Consider the following 18,529-nt stretch of genomic DNA (forward strand, 5'->3'; position numbering starts at 1 on the left):
CTCTCCCTCGCCCTGTCAGTGGCCCAGAGGCAGTTGCTGTACACTGATTGAGCCCAGGCTGTGGGTCTGCAGCTTCCACTGTGTAGCTTCGCCGCAAACAAGCACAGGACTGACCTTCAAAGTCCTAATCAATACCTTTGATCGATAAGCTATTTCCAGTCTATCTGTCCAAGCCTTTCCGTGTAGAAAGACAGTGTATAAGCAGGGTATAGAACAGTAGTGTTCTTTAAATATGTTGTTTAACTTAAACCCAAAAAGTAAATTACTATTCTGGGTGTGACCCTTGCCACAAAAGGCTTGCATTATGAAATATTCACAGTGGTAGAAAGACTCAGTACTGAGAGCCCTGATGACGAAAGTGTAAGAAAATTAAAAAAGCTTGAAACACTTTGGGCAGAACCTCTGGTGATCACCTCCAGTCAAGCTCAATTAATGGAAAAACAGAAAAGGCTCCATGAAAACTAATTATTCTTTATTTGTCGATTATTTGTTATTGGTTGAGCTTTTGCAACTTATTATTTAAACAAGGACTGTCACAGTGTTTTGATCAGTGCCTCTGGCAGTCTTCATGAAATAGATGTCTTCCTGTTGATTCAGACAGGAAGGAAGGAGGGGTGATCAGCCACATGGAGGTGAAAGAAGAGGAGTTTCACGCAGGCAGGCTTTGTCATCTGCCATGACTTCCAATTCTGTTGATTCTAAAAACAGAAATTCTGCATCAAAAGGCAGTCGCTCAGACCTTCCGATTCATTTGTGGGGGTTTCGTCTTGCAAAAACCCCAGGGAATCAGCTTCTACAACTTAGCTGGGTAGCTTGTTCCACATCCCCACCACCCTTTGTGTAAAGACGTCTTCTGTTTTGTTATTAATGCACTTCCTGAGTGTCGTTGTTTCCCCTCTTGTGCCCGCAGTCCCCCAGAATGGGCAGCCTGATGGGCGTGTACCTGCCCTGTCTGCAGAACATCTTTGGGGTCATACTCTTCCTGCGCCTCACCTGGATCGTGGGCACGGCGGGAGTCGTTCAGTCCTTCCTGATCGTTTTGATGTGCTGCTCCTGTGTAAGCACAGACCAACTCAGTGCACAAAAAACACTGCTCATTCATCTAAGCTTCAGAGTTCATTTGTACATCTATACAAGATCTTGGAAGCACCCAAAAACTACTATATCAATAAAAACCTAATATCGGTTGCCTTCGTCCCTTAAAAATAGATGTTCTTAATTGCTTTTGAATTCACTAGAATGCTTGATCCAAATTCTTCAGACAAGGTTTATAAATTATCTCTTATTATGTATGGTACAGTTAAAAACACAATTTTGGTTAAATAATACTGTATATAAATCAACATTAAGTGTGTGGTACGCCATGCATTTGATCATAATCGTGATTTTGTCCACTTTAAACCAAAAGGTATTATGCTTTAAAACCACAAGGTGGAGCTATAAATATCCTCTTACAGTATTTGTATTTTTTGTTTGTTTTTAGAATCTTCTGACCTTAAGAGCTGGCACCGAGCACGTCTTTTCGCCTGCTTTCAATTAAAGTCCATTTGTTTGTTTTTTTGTACATTTAACTGTTTTTGCTTCTGGTTGCTGAAATCAAAGCATTTCGTGATCGGAATGTTTCTGGACCTTTTCTCTTGCGGTGTACAGCAGTGATTCAGTTGCCGGCTCCTGATGAATTTGAATGAATGTTGCCTTTGACTTCCTTTTGCAACATCTTGCTGCTCACAAGTGCTTCACAGCTGCAGTCTTTCAACCTCTCTCATCGACAGTGCCAAGAGTCCACAATGTGAATTATTTAATACCTTTTCCTGTTTCTGCAGACAATGCTTACAGCCATATCTATGAGTGCCATCGCAACTAACGGTGTGGTTCCAGGTAATGGTTGCCTAAGTTGGTCTTAAAAGAATAACTATTATCATGCTTAGAGCCATGGCGTGATTTCTAGAGAAAAACATGTTTCTTACATCAGCTGTAAAGCTCACTTTGTAAGGTGATTTTGCTCTGTTTGCTCTTTTATTTTATTTACAGTACATTCTCACCAAATGGTAGTTTTGCAAGGTGAGTGTTATTAGATCCAGAGAGTGGGGGATGTTTGGGAGATGGGAGAATCTGGAATTTAGGGTTCCTCCAAACACCAAAGGGAGCTGCATAATGCAGTGTAGCACCCAAAATTTAACACTGTCAGGATATGAAGTGTTAATGTAAAATACCAAACCATTTTTCTAAAATGCACATAAGACAGTGTCATATGATCTGTGTCAATCTGCCTGTTTGCAATGCCTTGCCCAAAGCACTGATGCCCAATTTTAAGTCTTGACGAAAAATTATTCCATTTGAAAATGGGCATAGAAGTTCTGTAATTCAACACAATGGGTAGGATTGAATGCCTCAAGGAAAGGCACTGCGTGACAATAAATACATTGTATTACATTAAAGCCAAAAAACACTGTGTGCTAGAAATCCATTCCCTGAACTCTTTAAGTGAAAGAACACATTGCTTCTTTGACGTCTGCACCTGGTGTAGATCTGACACCCCAGAAGTCCATGTGCCTTGCCAAAGCGCGTTTCTTGGAACTGATGTCAATCTGTTACAGCTGGAGGCTCCTACTTCATGATCTCACGCTCCCTGGGTCCTGAGTTCGGTGGCGCTGTGGGACTGTGCTTTTATCTGGGGACCACCTTTGCTGCAGCCATGTACATTCTAGGTGCCATTGAGATCCTGCTGGTGAGTGGTGCCATATAAGGATCGCCCCCCCTTCGTCCATCACATGTGACGGACATAACACATCATAGAAAGGAATGCACTTTGGGCTTGAAGAATGCATTTTATTTTGGGCCTGATGCGTGGTAAAGCAAATATTAAACTGCTGCTGACTTTAAGATAAAGTTAAGGGTTCTAACATTGCAGTTAACATAGCAGGAGGAAACAGTTATTGAAATTGTGATCGTGATTTCTTAATAAGCCTGTTGCCCCTGTACTCTTTGCCTGGTAACAGTCTTAGTGGAGCACTGGGGGCCTTGTTTCTATGTTGAATAGAGGGCAGTTGCGCTGTCCAGCTGTTGAGTGGTGTGGTTGGCTGACAATGTTTCGGCTGTCTTCCTCAATAGGTTTAAAACAATGTTGAGACATATATGTGACATATAACTCTGCCAGAATATTTCAGTGCCCTGTTGGTTCTCTTTGTCCAGAAATACATCGTCCCGCAGGCAGCGATATTCCACCCATCCGACGGGCACGGCGGCGGCGACGGCGCTTTGCTCAATAACATGAGAGTGTACGGCACCATCTTCCTCAGCTTCATGGCTCTCATCGTCTTCGTAGGGGTCAAGTACGTCAACAAGTTTGCTTCCCTCTTCCTGGCCTGCGTCATCATCTCCATTGTGTCAATATATGCTGGCGCCATCAAGTCCATTTTTGACCCCCCAGAATTCCCGTAAGTGTACCCCTTTTTTTTCTTTCATTTGCTTGCTCAGAACTTAGGAGAGTTGGCTCAGTGGTGCTTGTCTGAAGTGACAGGACTGAGAAGATTTCTGATGTCTTTTCAGGATATGCATGTTGGGCAACAGGACCTTGGTCAGAGACCTGTTTGATGTCTGTGCAAAGACAGTGATGAAGAACAATGAGACTGTGGCCAGCAAGCTGTGGGAGAACTTCTGCAACTCTGGGAACATGACTACCCATCATTGTGATGAGTATTTTGTCCATAACAACATCACAGAAATCCAAGGCATCCCTGGGCTGGCCAGTGGCATAATCAGAGGTATAATAAAAACGCTGTGACTTAAACACTTGGAATGTAGCATGAGAGCAGGCAGTTTGTCTTGTTTTGCTCACTGGGTTGCTTCATGGCCAAGAATGGTGCTGTTTCTTAAAGAATTTCAGGGAATCATCTTCAACAACGTGGCTGGGTAGTTCTCGCTAGACACCACAAACCCGCGTGTAAGAAAGTGCTTCCTGATTTTAGGACTTAATGTCCTCCCTCCTTCATGTCCTCAGGTATCTGGGTTTCACTGTTGGTCTTAACTTCTGCTGTCAGTGTCATTCAGGATTTCAAATAATCTCCCAGCCTTCCAGCACAGCCAAAAGAACTGTCTGGGCCAGGATTAAAGCTAACTGTGGGTCGTAATGTTTTTGGCCTGTTCCAAGCATAGTAATGACATTCTTCCCTGCCTTCCCACCTCCCATCCTGCCCTCCTGGTTGGTGGGATTGTGTGGAAATGTCGTGTCTGCAGAGAACATGTGGAGCTCCTACATGGACAAGAATGACATTGTGGAGAAAGCCAGCCTGCCCTCGCTGGACGTTCATGGCTCGATGGAGAATTTCTACCTGTATGTATCGGCAGACATCGCCACCTCCTTCACTGTGCTCGTCGGAATCTTCTTCCCATCAGTCACCGGTAAGCCCTTCCTATTCCGAGTTATGTCAGCAACTCCGATTTCCTCTTCCTGGCCTGCGTCATTATCTCCATTGTGTCAATGTACAATATGCTGGTGCCATCAAGTCCTTTCTTGATCTCTCAGAATTCCTGTAGGAAATTCTCTTTCATTTGTTTGCACAGAACTAGGGACAGTTGGCTTGCTTGTGCTTGTCTGCACTGACAAGACTGAGTAGGATGTAGCAGATGTAACAAATTACTGATAATACTTCTGTCGTCATTTCAGGATATGCATGTTGGGCAGCTGCACCTTGGCCAGATGCCTCGCATTTTCCTACTTTTCTAGTTTTCCTAGTTTGTTCTTCTGTGTCATTTGATTAAATACAATTCAATTACTGTCTTTGTTGTTAGCCTGAATGAACACAACATTGTTCACACCTTAGAACAGGACCTGGTGAAAATCCTGTGCTCTGTCGGCACCTCCACATGATTATGCTACAACTGGTTGATCCTTAATTACTTAATAGGTGACATTGATCTAAAACGGCTCTGATCCTCACTTAAACAAAAGCCTGCTGTTGACTTGCAAGAAGCGTCCGCAGGAATTATTGATTAATTAAATAATTATTTATGGTTTACTAGATCAAGGATATGGTTAGAATGGAACAGGCGTGGTTGCCTACACTTATAAATAGAAATCCTGATGAAGGATTGGATTTTGTGGATCATTTCAGTCAATATCACCCTCGCCAGTACCTGTTCTAGGCTGCAATCTTGGTGGAACAGTGTAATGATTGAGATGTTTTGGAAATTTTGAAAATAAGTGGAACTGTAGGAGACGTGTTATATGTTGTTTGAAAGCACAGTATTGAAAATCTAGGAGGAAGGGAAGCTTGTTATTAGGATGCAAAGGAACAAGTAAAGGTTTATTACATGCTGAAAAGAGAAGAAAGAAAACACAATGTTTGAGCTGTGGAGTCTTCTTCGGGTGTGACCTTTGCTGCAGCCATGTACATTCTAGGTGTAGCTTACGCATGCTGACGCAGCTACCCACCTGAACTACTTGTTATTGGGATGTTGTGCATTTCCTTAAATCTCTTTGGTTCTTTGCTGTTCTGTAGGTATCATGGCTGGTTCAAACAGATCTGGAGATCTGAAAGACGCACAGAAGTCTATCCCTGTGGGAACAATTTTGGCCATCACTACAACATCTCTAGTTTGTATCCTTTTTAATGGCATTCCACCTTCACAACAGTGAAGCCGGGAACTGAATTAAGGGAGAACGTTAGAAGAGCCACATTGTGCAAACTGTGAAAGGAATCTAGCCAAATCACCAGGATTAACAACCCTCCTCTCAGTCTACTGTTTCACCTGCACCACTTGGATCAGCAGCCTTAGAGGTCTCACTTCCCAGTACTGATGACCAGTACGGGCAAGTTTCACTTAGCTTCTGAGGTCTGGCTAGATCTGCTGCAGCATTTTTATTGCTGCTCGTATGAATTAGAAATCATAGTGAATAATCAAGGAACATCAAGAGGTGGCAAATTTATAAATATGTCATGAGCCATGAATGCATATGATTGTGACTTTTTGCTTTTTTTGTTATTAAAATCTCGAACACCTTTCTGCTTAGTCACTGCTGACCTCTGACTGGTGTGGAAGATACAATTGATAAAGATGTATTGGAACTCCAGCTCCAAAAAGAACCAGACAAGGAAATGCAAATACACATATGCCTACAGTAACTTATTACATGTCAGAAATTGAATGGACTCACACTTGGGCCGCAGTACAGTATGTCTATCCTTCCATCCATTATCAGAGAGGTGCTTTATCTTTGCAACGGTTTCAGTAACCCAGAACCTATCCTGCAGACACAATGGCACCCTGGATGGGCCACCAGTCCTTCACAGGACACTTCCAAAGGCACATTAGACAGTTATTAATCTAGCTAGGGTAAACATGGAGAAAACACTTGCAGACAGAAGGATACACCAGGCAACCCAGGCTGAAACTGAATCAATAACAGGCTGTAGTTTGTCGAGGTTGAATAATAGTTTGTCTCTTTCAAAGAGTTTGGCTGGGCAGATCTTGAGCCACATGCAGGGCATGTGGGAGGTTGGGAGTGTACAGCTTGGGCCAGATACATCAAGTACGGCTGATAAACGGGATGGAATGCAATGGGTGTTGAGCACAACAGAAGGAGATAGTGTTATTCCTTGATGCTGCAATCCAGACCTCAGCTCAGTGGTGCTGTTTGGGGCATGTATTGAAGGAGCTGTTTTAAGAGACAAGTAAGTTGCTGTAAAAAAACACAGACATTCACAGCCATTGGATCAGGCACCACAGGCTGCTGCTTTAATTTCTTCTGGCATGTAATAACATGACTTGGTCTCCTCTCTCTCTCATCACAGTCAAAGTCGAGCTCTGACCACAGACAGTGGCCCCTGCTCATGGGACCGTTTTGCTCTCCAGATTTGGCCGCATCTGCACAGATGAACAAACCTTCTTTTTTCTACTTACGAAATATAAGCAGTAAAGTCCCAGGCTTAACTGTGCAAAAACATTTCCTTTGCACATTAAAGAGCAGCAGCATTATATCCTACCCACATTTGGGTGTGAAGAGGAACTGAGAAAGACGTTATCAGATACATTTATACCACAGTTTTTAGACATCTGGTTAAAATAAGTTTCATACTGCTGAGCATGGTTTTTCATATCCTGGGTTTAATTACAGTGTATGCTGTGCTGCCCATACTGTGGGCGGAAGAAAAACTTGTAGCTGAACAATGTAGTGCTGCCATCGCACAGTGCTAAAAGCACATTATATTGTAGTATGTGCAGATTGAAATACATGGATGTTTCTGTGTCTTCTGGTCATTGGTGGTCTCATCTGCAACCGCTTGCCAGTGCAGCTTTGGATAGGTTTTGTTGCCTGATGGGCCCATTTCCAGTTTGAGCTGTGTGTCCTGTCCGCAGGTTCGGGGATGTGGTGAGCAAGAATCTGGTGGTAGGAACGCTGTCCTGGCCATCGCCATGGGTCATCGTCGTCGGCTCCTTCTTCTCCACCTGTGGCGCGGGACTGCAGAGCCTCACGGGGGCCCCCCGCCTCCTGCAGGCCATCGCCAAGGACAACATCATCCCCTTCCTGAGGGTGGGATTCCCGCACTGACCTGGAGATAGGACAGGAGGTCTTGGGGCAGGCTGGGGGAGGGGTATTTGGTTCATGCTCCCGGGTCAAAAACTCGCCTCTCCCACACTGAGCTGCACTACTCCTCACAAGACCCCAGATCAGCAGCAAACCGTTAAAACACTCACAAGCCTCTTTGAGAGAAGAGGTTATGCATGCCTCTGCTGAGCACCTTGCTTTTGGTTTTGCAAGCATTAAAAACCAAATAATGTATAATATCCGATCAAAACATCTGATTTCTGTGCACTGTCTACATTGTTGCAAGTTTTGGGGCAAACTGCAAGGACAGTAGGTAAAAAAAGCAAAATTCTTTCATATTACACACCCGAAAACAAATCGGCAAATCCAGGCAGGGCAGGATCCCCACCTCTCGCTGGCCTTTGCACCAGTACCAGCTCAGCAGTGTCATCCTCCCTCCCAGGGGCAGACGAGTGGAAGTGATGCGGGTCTGAGGGTCTCCTCAGGGTGGCTGGCCAGTGCCGGATTTCCCATGAGGCACTGTAGGCACATTTTTTAAATGTCTTTCTTTGCATTTCTGAGGGCCTAAAATGGAGGGAAACACTAACGAAAAAGGAGCTGACACAACGTGTTTGCGATTGACTCTAGGTGCTCCAAATCAATAATCATCCGCTGTCTAGCAGTAGTTCTAGAAACTAGAAGTATGGAGATGGTCTCTCGACTCGCTCCATCAATCACGTGGTTTAACATTAAAATAGTTTAAAGTGCATCGTGTCAATCGCTGTCATTCAGTTGGTGTTTACCCTTCTTTCTGCACATTTTAGAGTCCAAACTCCTGCTGAAAGACTATTTTTAGGACTCCGCACACCATGAGGGATGTTAACCTGACTCATCGTGCACCTTTTTATCTGATTGTAACAAGCTTTTTTTCTGGACAGGATGGATTAGTTCCTGGGGAGTTTTTGATATTGGTTATTTTATTAGCAGTTAAATTATTGAATTATTAGCTTTGAATTTCTCACATGTGTGCAGAGTGTCACACATTCAGGATTGTATGTGAAAAGAGTAAAACAGCTTCCTTCTAGAAAATGGTTAAGCCAAAGGGGATCACTACAAGACACGGAGGATCATCATCATGAAACTAATTTTACCATTGTTTTTAATTATTGCCTATTAATTCCTTGTGAGAAAACAACACATGAAAAAATTGGGAAAAGTGGCATAACTCTTTCAGGATACTGATTTAAAAGAAATGCATTTAACCTTTTTCTCTTTTTCGGAATATTAATAGTTTATATGTGTATCTTAAAAAAGGGTGGTAAAATGAAGGCAACATAAATGTCACCTGAACTGAGCCCACAATGTTTAACCATGGTGTAGATTCAGAAGCTCTGATCTGATGATAAAAATGCAGATGCCTGTTACTTCCTCTCTTGTTTGCATTGATTACATTAGCAATGCATCCTGGGAATGAAACAATGGTGGTTTAAACCAGGGGCATTAAATCCTTTATTGGAAAGGAAGTTTTTTTTTCACAAATGTGATTGAAGATTTCTTTATCTTTGAATTTCAAAATTGAATTGGAACAGTTGCCAGATTTTTACAGCGTTTTCAGGAAGCGCAAATTTGATCATACAACCTTCTGTCTCCTGGCAGGTGTTTGGACATGGGAAGGCCAATGGAGAGCCCACCTGGGCCCTGCTGCTGACCGGCCTGATCGCGGAGCTGGGCATCCTGATCGCCTCCCTGGACATGGTGGCTCCCATCCTCTCCATGTGAGCCCCACCACGGGGACATAACACAGGGCACAAACGGGAGGAGGCCACTCGGCCTATCTGGTAGTTAGTAGATAATTGATCCAAGGATCTCACCCTGCCGTTTCTTGAATTTAGCCAGGGTATCGGCTTCAACAACATGGCTGGGTTCATTTGTTTCACGCTCCCACTCCCCTTTGCGTAAAGAAGTGCCTCCTGCTCTCTGGTTTTAAATGCACTCGTTTCCACGGGTGTCGTCTGGCTTGTTTCACTTTTCATTCTGACGACGGCCTCTGGGATTGCCGTCGCCGGTGCCTTTCAGCGCTTGAATAGGACCCTCTGGTAATATTCCCGTCCAAACTAAAAATGTTCACTTTTCTGAAGAGGGATCAGCAGCTTTGAAGGATGAATATAATCTTGATGTGGCAGGTTGTACAGTATTGGTCCTCTGAATAGGGGAAAACAGGAGGTGAAAAGCTCAGTTAAGGCAAATAAGTCCCCCTGATGTTGTGAGTTTAAAACTCAGTCTGGTGAAAACTGAACCAGGAAAAACAGTATGGTTTTGCTTTTCCTGGTATGCAGTGCGCTCTGGGACCTTATAAGAGGTGTAGGTGTGGCTGTTATCCAGAAATGGGAAACATGGGTCTGCTAACAATTATGTTAGCAATGACATTAAAATGCCTTTGGTACTCCAAGGGATATAAGGCTTAATATATAATATAAGGCTTGCATACAGTTGAATTTTTGACAAAAATGCTGTTTCACAAAACCCTAGTGAAGCCCCTGAACCTTGGTCCAATATCGGCTCAGCTGCTCAACTGAATTATTGCTTTTTCCTTTCTATTTTTAAGTGGTTCTTAAAATCACTTTGATATATTTAGTTTTGTTTTTTAGTTACTGGTATACAAGTAACTATAACGGATACACATTTATCTTAGGAAGGGCTTTTTGAATGGTGGTTGATACTGCGTGTGATGATGTCTGTATTGTCTTCAGAATAATGGGGTGGGATTCCTATACAAACGTCGTTTAGAAAAAAGCAGAACAAACAATCAGATCAGATTAAAACAAGTTCCAGGAAAACTTGTTACCCAGAAAGAGAGGATTATAACATATGTACTATGGTCTTATTTGTGTCCTTTGTGCAGAGACACAGTTTGGAAAGTGTAATCTGAAAGATCAGGTGTTATCTGTTTGCCTCATGCTACCCTAGACAGTAATTCTGTTGTGTATCATGTAGCAGTGTTGTGTTGGGATTTGCATACAGTGTTTGCAGGTATTGGCTTCTAGGATTTGTTTCTTCTAAAAGGAAGTTGTGCCAGGGGGTCAAATTCAGAATCATTTTACTCTCAAAGTGCTGTCTTCCAATTACGTGTTACACTTCTGTGAGCTCAGCGCACTTAGAAATCATGTGAGTGCAATAGTCAAGTTGTGCAGATAGAACCTTTGCCACTAATTTAACACAAACCCTCTAGGTTCCTACTGCTGCAGGTGTGTTTTTGAAAATGGATCTGTGCTTTGTTGAAACCATACTTTAAGTTACAGAATTTCTTTTTGTGATTTTCCCATTGTGTGCATCCATTATCTTAGGCCTCCAACCTTTGACAGACGAGGACAGCAGAGAGTTCAGTGGCAGTGGTCAGTTCAGCAGTTGTGTGAAACTGACCATAAGCACAGTAGCCAGATCCTGTCAATATCCACACTGATCTGAGATGTCCTTCAAGGGGAGAATGTTTAGATTACATACCTTATAAAAACAATTAACAATTAACTTTTCTAAAAATCCTTTAAGAAGTGCAACCTAACATATTGTATTAATATGGTAAATCCTTGTTGTGTTGTGTTTAATCCCTGTCCAGGTTTTTTCTGATGTGCTATCTCTTCGTGAACCTGGCATGTGCTGTTCAAACACTCCTCCGAACTCCTAACTGGAGGCCAAGGTTCAAGTACTACCACTGGTAAGGTCTCATTACGTACTGTCAAATCTTTCATGCATGGAAATCGCCTTCAGTTTGCATTTCAGTGCCCCTCAACATTACTGGGAAGATAATCTAATCGTGTGCAAATGAATCGAGGCCAGAGTTTCCACTCATTTTTCAATGCCTAGACTAACTCCCTTAGCGTTTAGGAAAAGCAGATCATTCTTTCTCTGGTTGTTTCCTTGTTTCCTTTTCACCCTCTATTTAAGCAGAGCTTATTTTTGTTATCACCCCCAGACCTTTTCTTGGTCTGTAAACTACATTGAAAAGGTTTGACCATTATTCTAGAGTTCCTATTGCATGGTCTATGAATAAGAAAGAAATGTTCCTTTTAGAAAATTGTAACAAGTGAAAATAAGCAAATTTCTGTTTCTGTTTAACCAATGTATGATTCGGATGTAAATATCTTGGGCAACAGTAGTAAAAATTAACATAACTAGAGTAAAGTCTTATTCCCATACTAACAATTATATAAACCTGCCCTGTGTTCTTCCATGTGAATGGCTCTACAGACATGCTATGTGTGTCCTGATATGAATAACTATACAAAGGAGCTCTGTGTATCGTAATGCTGGGGCCCATGGTCCTGTGCCTGTAGCTGTACAGCTATACAGCTCTCTCTGTTCCTGCCAGGGCTCTGTCCTTCCTGGGTATGAGCATGTGCCTGGCCCTGATGTTCATCTCCTCCTGGTATTACGCCATTGTGGCCATGGGCATCGCTGGCATGATCTACAAATACATCGAATATCAGGGGTACGTGCAAACAGATCCATCTAGGTAGCAGCATCAGCATGCATAGGTGACAAAGGAACAGGTAATGGTTTATTGCATGCTGAAAGGCTCCACAGCCGAAACATTGTGTCTCTTTTCTTGGAATAAACCTTTACCTGTTCCCGTTCGTTCCTCATTTTTTGATTGATTAGTTACCTACACATGGTAATTGATACCCAAATCCTTCACGGGTATTTCATAAGGCTGCAGCCTGCAAAGTTTTCAAATGTTCATTCCTTTTTTGTTTCTTGTGTGAGTGTGAATCGGAAATGCACGGTTCCTGCCCGCGGGCACAAGTGTGCTTCCGGAGGCGCTCTGTCCTGTCTAGGGGTGGCTCTGTGGGGGTCGGGAAAGGGAGGGGGATTTCATCTGCGGCTCCTCTCTCTCCGGCAGCGCGGAGAAGGAGTGGGGCGACGGGATCCGAGGGCTGTCCCTCAGCGCCGCTCGCTACGCCCTGCTCAGGCTGGAGGCCGGCCCCCCGCACACCAAGAACTGGAGGCAAGTGCAGTCCTCGTGCAGTCCACGTGCAGTCCTCGTGCAGTCCTCGTGCAGTCCTCGTGCAGTCCTCGTGCAGTCCTCGTGCAGCTCGTGGACACGGATAGTATCACTCTGACACGGCGCTAATCTCGGTTTGCCTTGTCTCAATTAATTGTGAACTGATTCTGTCAGAACCTCTTTCTGGGAAATTAAGTCTGTGGGTCTGATCTTAAGTCTGAAAGTCGTCTTTGCCTGAAACGGATGTTTATAAAAGGTAATGCAACGATTTCATCACAGCCAAGACGACGAAAATGTTTTTTATTCATTTACCTGCAGCGGTCTGTTGTATCATATTCTTGTTTGTGGTGCTGCAGTGGTGCACGTTTAGTTCAGCACCAGTAAAAAATCCAATGCAACATTTTTCTCTGACATTTTAACCACCGAAAAGGAGGCTGCTTTTTCACCGTGCTGGCCTGGTGTCGTAGAAAGAAAGCGGCTCGTGTGTAAAACGGCACCCCCTCTCTGCCCCGCAGGCCTCAGCTGCTGGTGCTGCTGAAGCTGGACGAGGACTTGCACGTGAAGTACCCCCGGCTGCTCACCTTCGCCTCGCAGCTGAAGGCCGGCAAGGGCCTGACCATCGTCGGCTCTGTCATCCAGGGCAACTTCCTGGACAGCTATGGCGAGGCCCAGGCAGCAGAACAGGTACTGTAGCAGACACTGAGCCCAGCTGAGCACTAACTCTGAACTTACTGCATCAGAGCAGAACAGATAGTGAACCCAGCTGAGCCCTAACTCTGAGCTAACTGCATAAGAGCAGAACAGACAGTGAGCCGAACTGAGCCCTAACTCTGAACTAACTGCATCAGAGCAGAACAGATAGTGATCCCAGCTGAGCCCTAACTCCGAGTTTACTGCATCAGAGCAGAACAGATAGCCCAGCTGAGCCCTAACTCTGACCTAACTCCATCAGAGCAGAACAGGCAGTGAACCCAGCTGAGCCCAAACTTGGACCTAAATGCATCAGAGCAGAACAGACACCAAGCTGAGCTAAGCCCAACCTAACTACATCATAGCAGAACACATACTGAGCCCAGCTGAGCCCTAATTTGGACCTAAATGCATCAGAGCAGAACAAACACCAAGTCGAGTTGAGCCTTACCTAACTGCATCAGAGCAGGACACATATTGCAGCAGATACTGAGTCGAGCTGAGCCCAACCTAACTGCGTCCAAGCAGAACAAGTGCTGCAGCAGATACTGAAAGAAAGCTACTGTATGCCCAAGCTAACAATATCAAAGCGTTGTTGTACTGAGTCACGACGACAAGTATAATCTGCATGGCTGCCTGGAGCTAAATTGAATTGGACAGGATCCAAACTCTACTGTTTGTTATTGAGCTAGATTTTCATAGATAACCACAATCGTCTTATCTTTGTTTCTTTATGGTTTATCCATGTTGTTTTATTAAAACACACTAGCAACTATTTTTCCAATTTGCAGTATAATAATCTGGAGTGGGAAAGTACAAGAATTGAGACAACCCAAATGTGCTTCTCGGAAGAGTGACACACAAACCAGAGGGCACGAGTGGTACCTGCAGGAAAATGCTCTGAAAACTGAAGCACTTCTTTACACAAAAGGTTGTGGGAGTCTGTAACAAGATTACTCAGCCATGTTGTTAAAGCATCGTTCACAGAACAGCTGCATGAGATACTTGGATCAATTTACTATTAGCAACCAAGTGGACTAAATGGATTAGGACTTTTCTCCTTTGTAACAATTTGTATGCTGTATACACGAGTTTCTTAAAGATCATGCTCATCTTATTGAATTCAAGGTTCCAGTCACATGCCTCTACTGCTTGATCTGACATGTGCAGTGTTTGTATTGCCAGTACCAGGGACGTGAAACATCCTGAAACTTATTTGTACAGCGCGCTCCAGGGCGTGCAGTCACGGCGTGTTTGCGCAGTGCGTTTCCCCGGCCTCGCTCGCTCTCGCTCCTCGCCGGCCCCTCTCCTCACTCCTCTTCGCGGTCCCTCTGCCCCGCCAGGCCATCAAGAACATGATGGAGATCGAGAAGGTGAAAGGCTTCTGCCAGGTGGTGGTGGCCGCCAAGGTCCGGGACGGCATCGCCCACCTGATCCAGTCCTGCGGCCTGGGGGGCATGAAGCACAACGCCGTGGTCATGGGCTGGCCCTATGGCTGGAGGCAGAGCGAGGATCCTCGCGCCTGGAAGACCTTCATCAGTAAGCACGCCGCGCCTGACGCGCAACTTAGGAGCTCGTCGCACCTTGTGTGCTGTCAGCCGGCCAGCAAGGGTATTGCTGACCTGTGCTGGAGATCAGAGTGATAGTCCAACAACCTGGAAATCTCAAAGTGAAGTAGACTTCCTGCCCGTGAGCGTTTTTTAGCTGTGCGATGGGGCGGATTCGTCTGTTCCTTGCCCAGATGCATTAGTGGGGTCATCGGTCTCTCTGCAGGAGACTGGAATCCACAGATAGGTTTCTGGTGTGGCGAGTGATGTCTGTATAGAGGGGTAGGGCTCTTATCTGGGGCAGCCAGGTTGTTCAGTGGATCATAGTATAGAGGAGATAAAGAAGCACAAGGGGAAGTGGGCTTATCAACACCTCCTAAAAACTGCTGTGTAATTTGTACTTAGTCAAGATATGCCATAGGAGTTCGTGAAGGGATGCTGATGTTTTCTTGAAGGCATTTCCTAAAATATTTTCCCTTTATTATTGACTGTTAGGCTCGTAGAGATGATGCATGATTTAAAAATTAAGTAAACGCAAAGGGTGTTTCCTTACCAGCAGAGGGTTTTTGCCAGTTTTGTGATACCTAGTAGTGTAAAGGGCAACAGCAAAAGCTGGAATATTTTCTGTCAGGTCATGAGCGAGAGGCTGTGGAGTAACATTCACTGGGGTGCTCATTGGAGGGGGGCAGCTAGTCAAACCCGCGCCCTCAGACTCCTGCAGGCCAGCACGTCTCAGGATCATGATGCTTGTCCACTGCTCTCTCCACAGACACGGTTCGCTGCACAACCGCTGCCCATCTGGCACTGATGGTGCCCAAGAACGTGTCCTTCTACCCCGGCAACCACGAGCGCTTCACCGAGGGGCACATCGACGTGTGGTGGATTGTCCATGACGGAGGCATGCTCATGCTACTGCCCTTCCTCCTCAAGCAGCACAAGGTGAGGGAGACCCCGACGTACGCTGGCCTCTTGACCGGACTCGGGCCCCTGTGTCACACAACCCAATCCTAGACTCTGTAAAGTCCATCCCAGCGGATAATAGCGTCAAGCCCTGCTATGGTTTCATGAGCTTTCTTCTTCTTCCTCCTCCTCCTCCCCTCCCATGTCCTCTCCCAGGTTTGGAGAAAGTGCAAGATGCGCATCTTCACTGTGGCCCAGATGGACGACAACAGCATTCAGATGAAGAAGGACCTGGCCACTTTCCTCTACCAGCTCCGGCTGGAGGCAGAGGTGGAGGTGGTGGAAATGGTGAGCATAGTCCCTCCGCCCCCACTGAGATAAACGTTTGTCGCTGCCGGCTACTATAACACACATGTCTTACAGCTTCAAGTTAGGCCACTGTTCTCTGTTGTGAAAACTAACCTGCATAAAAACGTCAATCAAGTTGGGTTTCAAACGTCTTTAATTCTTCACTCTCCTTCCCTGAAGAGCATTGTGAGGAATATGAATGGCTTTTGTATGCTCCTGGCGTTCTGTGTCCCTTTCACACGTTTCTCTCATTTTCTCTGCATTTCAGCACAACAGCGACATCTCTGCCTACACATACGAGCGCACCCTGATGATGGAGCAGAGGTCTCAGATGCTGAGGCAGATGAGACTGTCCAGCGCAGAGAGGGACCGAGAGGTGAGTGTGTGTTTTCTTTCCCAGCTCCCCAGCAGGAGGTGCGTACTGTAAGCACTGGGAACATTACCCAGCAGCAGCTGCTGTCCAGCTGTCCAGGTCGTTTCCCAGCATGGACGTAAAATAATTGGCAGTTGATGTTCCGGGCTCCTCTGTGGTTTTGTTTGAATTACTTGCATTCGTTTGTGACGTTTAATGTGTTTGCCAGTGTGAAACAAGCTGAACCAGACACATAGTGAGGGGAGCGTGTTTGGACCAGAAAAACCAAGGGGGGCGGCTGAGCGTGTCGGCTCTCTACTGCCCCACGCAGGCCCAGCTGGTGAAAGACAGGAACTCGGTGATCCGCATGGGCAGCCTGTATTCCGACGAGGAGGAGGAGGTGCCAGAGCCGGTGGCGGAGAAGATCCAGATGACCTGGACCAAGGACAAATACGACGCAGAGAGACGCAGCAGAAACAATGCGCCCGAGAACTTCCGGGAGCTCATCAGCATCAAGCCGTAAGCGCAGCAGACGGGGGGCACATCCTGACATCCTCACTGGTCCACATGGAGGGGGGGAGGGAGGGAGCTGTTCATTCTGGTGCCCATATAGGCATGGCCCCATGGAAGTGACCCATGTTGGCATGATCAGAAACACCCCCTGTTCTATTACTGTCTTGAATACATGGTAAAACCTATCAAGATAGCTTATAGAGGGTTAATGTAACTGGAAGAACGTTGATGCTCTGGGTGGATGTGAATGCTTCGTTTTTGTGAATGCCTTTGCTGCTTTTCCCAGAATCGGTCAGCAGCAGTATTTAGAGTCATACTCTTGTGAAAATGAGCTTTTAAAAGGAGCTGTTTGTGTTCACTTGGAGAGCATTTAAGAGGAGGTCTTGAAGTGCTTCTCAATGAAAAACATACATAAAATACATGTTAAAGACTTTAGCAACACTTTGTAAATGTGTTAAACAGCACACAGTTTATAAAGTGGATAACCTACAATCTTACTTGAGTTCGTGTTAAAAGGTTAAGGTTTTTTATTATGCATTCTATGCATACTGCTGCTTCTTTTCTGCAGCAGTTCTTTTATGAATGTTTTTACAGCATTGTCACTATTCAGATAATGTTCTGCACAGATCAGTAAAACAGAGTTCTGGTCTTGGGTCAATCATATCAATCCTTTTGTAGGCAGCAGTTGTTTATTCACATTACCCCATGATCTGCTCCAGCTGTTTCACAGAAATGATTTTAATCTGCTGGGAGCTCTGTAATTTAGTTTTTTTACCTGTTCTAACTTGTGCCCCGTGTCTCTCTCTCCCCGTGTGCGCTCACTGGCAGAGAGTGGGAAAACCTGTAAGTTTGCCCCTCTGGCTTGCTTTTCTCTCCTCCTTGTGCTGACCTTGCTCAATTTTTGCTGTTCAAGTTGCTTTCTGGTAACGAAAGGTTTTCTTCCATAGGGACCAGTCTAATGTGCGTAGAATGCACACAGCAGTAAAGCTGAATGAAGTGATTGTGAACAAGTCTCATGATGCCAAGCTGGTGTTGCTAAACATGCCCGGGCCACCAAAGAACTCGGAAGGCGATGAGAATTGTATCCTTTAAGCTGCAGGGAGGTAGTGGCATCATGCTACTGATCATGATTTTTCACAAGACAGAAGTGGGTCAGCTCAGCCACTAAGGACACACGTTCAGTGCAAGTTGAGTCCTCTAGTCCTGCTTCATGACTTTCACTCTGGACAGGCCCAAGAGCCAGCTGAGACCAGGGTTTCCCAAGTCGTGGCCGACATAACTGTCCTGATGATACCTGGGATGGCTTGAGCTGTCTAGGGTAGCTGTGACTTGCAGTGACCCCTGTGACTTGGCCAAGCACCTGCGAGTCATGTTTCAGATGCTAGGAGCTGATGTCATTCCCTCAGGTGATGCCTACACTAGCGTAGATGCCATTGGCCTTGTCAAAACAGCGATGGGTAGCTCATGCATTCTGAAAGGAGCTATGCACTATCCTCTGCCCTCCTGTGCTAGCTGAATACATGGGTCTTATTTATTAAATTGGGGGGCACATACAAAGAAATAAAAACCCTTCTGCTAGCGTGCACATGCCCACCCGTCACCAGACAGATCCATGAAGGAGACTCAAAGTATCTCTAAGTAGTAGAAATACA

The 18,529-nt window shown here is 45.2% G+C and overlaps 1 protein-coding gene across 3 annotated transcripts in view; it reads left to right on the forward strand.

The window, feature by feature from the left end:
• Positions 1–18,529, forward strand: part of slc12a4 (solute carrier family 12 member 4) — a 36,258-nt gene that overhangs the window by 16,174 nt on the left and 1,555 nt on the right. For all 3 annotated transcript variants that reach the window (XM_015368506.2, XM_006641404.3, XM_015368507.2), the window contains 20 exons: positions 911–1,057; positions 1,824–1,878; positions 2,598–2,728; positions 3,193–3,437; positions 3,550–3,764; positions 4,237–4,401; positions 5,502–5,600; positions 6,617–6,674; positions 7,360–7,534; positions 9,185–9,303; positions 11,142–11,240; positions 11,895–12,014; positions 12,426–12,530; positions 13,043–13,211; positions 14,561–14,756; positions 15,534–15,703; positions 15,881–16,012; positions 16,281–16,388; positions 16,696–16,883; positions 17,825–17,958. In XM_015368506.2, the coding sequence (XP_015223992.2) occupies positions 911–1,057; positions 1,824–1,878; positions 2,598–2,728; positions 3,193–3,437; positions 3,550–3,764; positions 4,237–4,401; positions 5,502–5,600; positions 6,617–6,674; positions 7,360–7,534; positions 9,185–9,303; positions 11,142–11,240; positions 11,895–12,014; positions 12,426–12,530; positions 13,043–13,211; positions 14,561–14,756; positions 15,534–15,703; positions 15,881–16,012; positions 16,281–16,388; positions 16,696–16,883; positions 17,825–17,958 (2,830 nt within the window). The remainder of the gene's footprint in view (positions 1–910; positions 1,058–1,823; positions 1,879–2,597; positions 2,729–3,192; positions 3,438–3,549; positions 3,765–4,236; positions 4,402–5,501; positions 5,601–6,616; positions 6,675–7,359; positions 7,535–9,184; positions 9,304–11,141; positions 11,241–11,894; positions 12,015–12,425; positions 12,531–13,042; positions 13,212–14,560; positions 14,757–15,533; positions 15,704–15,880; positions 16,013–16,280; positions 16,389–16,695; positions 16,884–17,824; positions 17,959–18,529) is intronic.

The sequence above is a fragment of the Lepisosteus oculatus genome, chromosome 20 (assembly GCF_040954835.1).
Source record: "Lepisosteus oculatus isolate fLepOcu1 chromosome 20, fLepOcu1.hap2, whole genome shotgun sequence".
NCBI classification, from domain to species: Eukaryota; Metazoa; Chordata; class Actinopteri; order Semionotiformes; family Lepisosteidae; genus Lepisosteus; species Lepisosteus oculatus.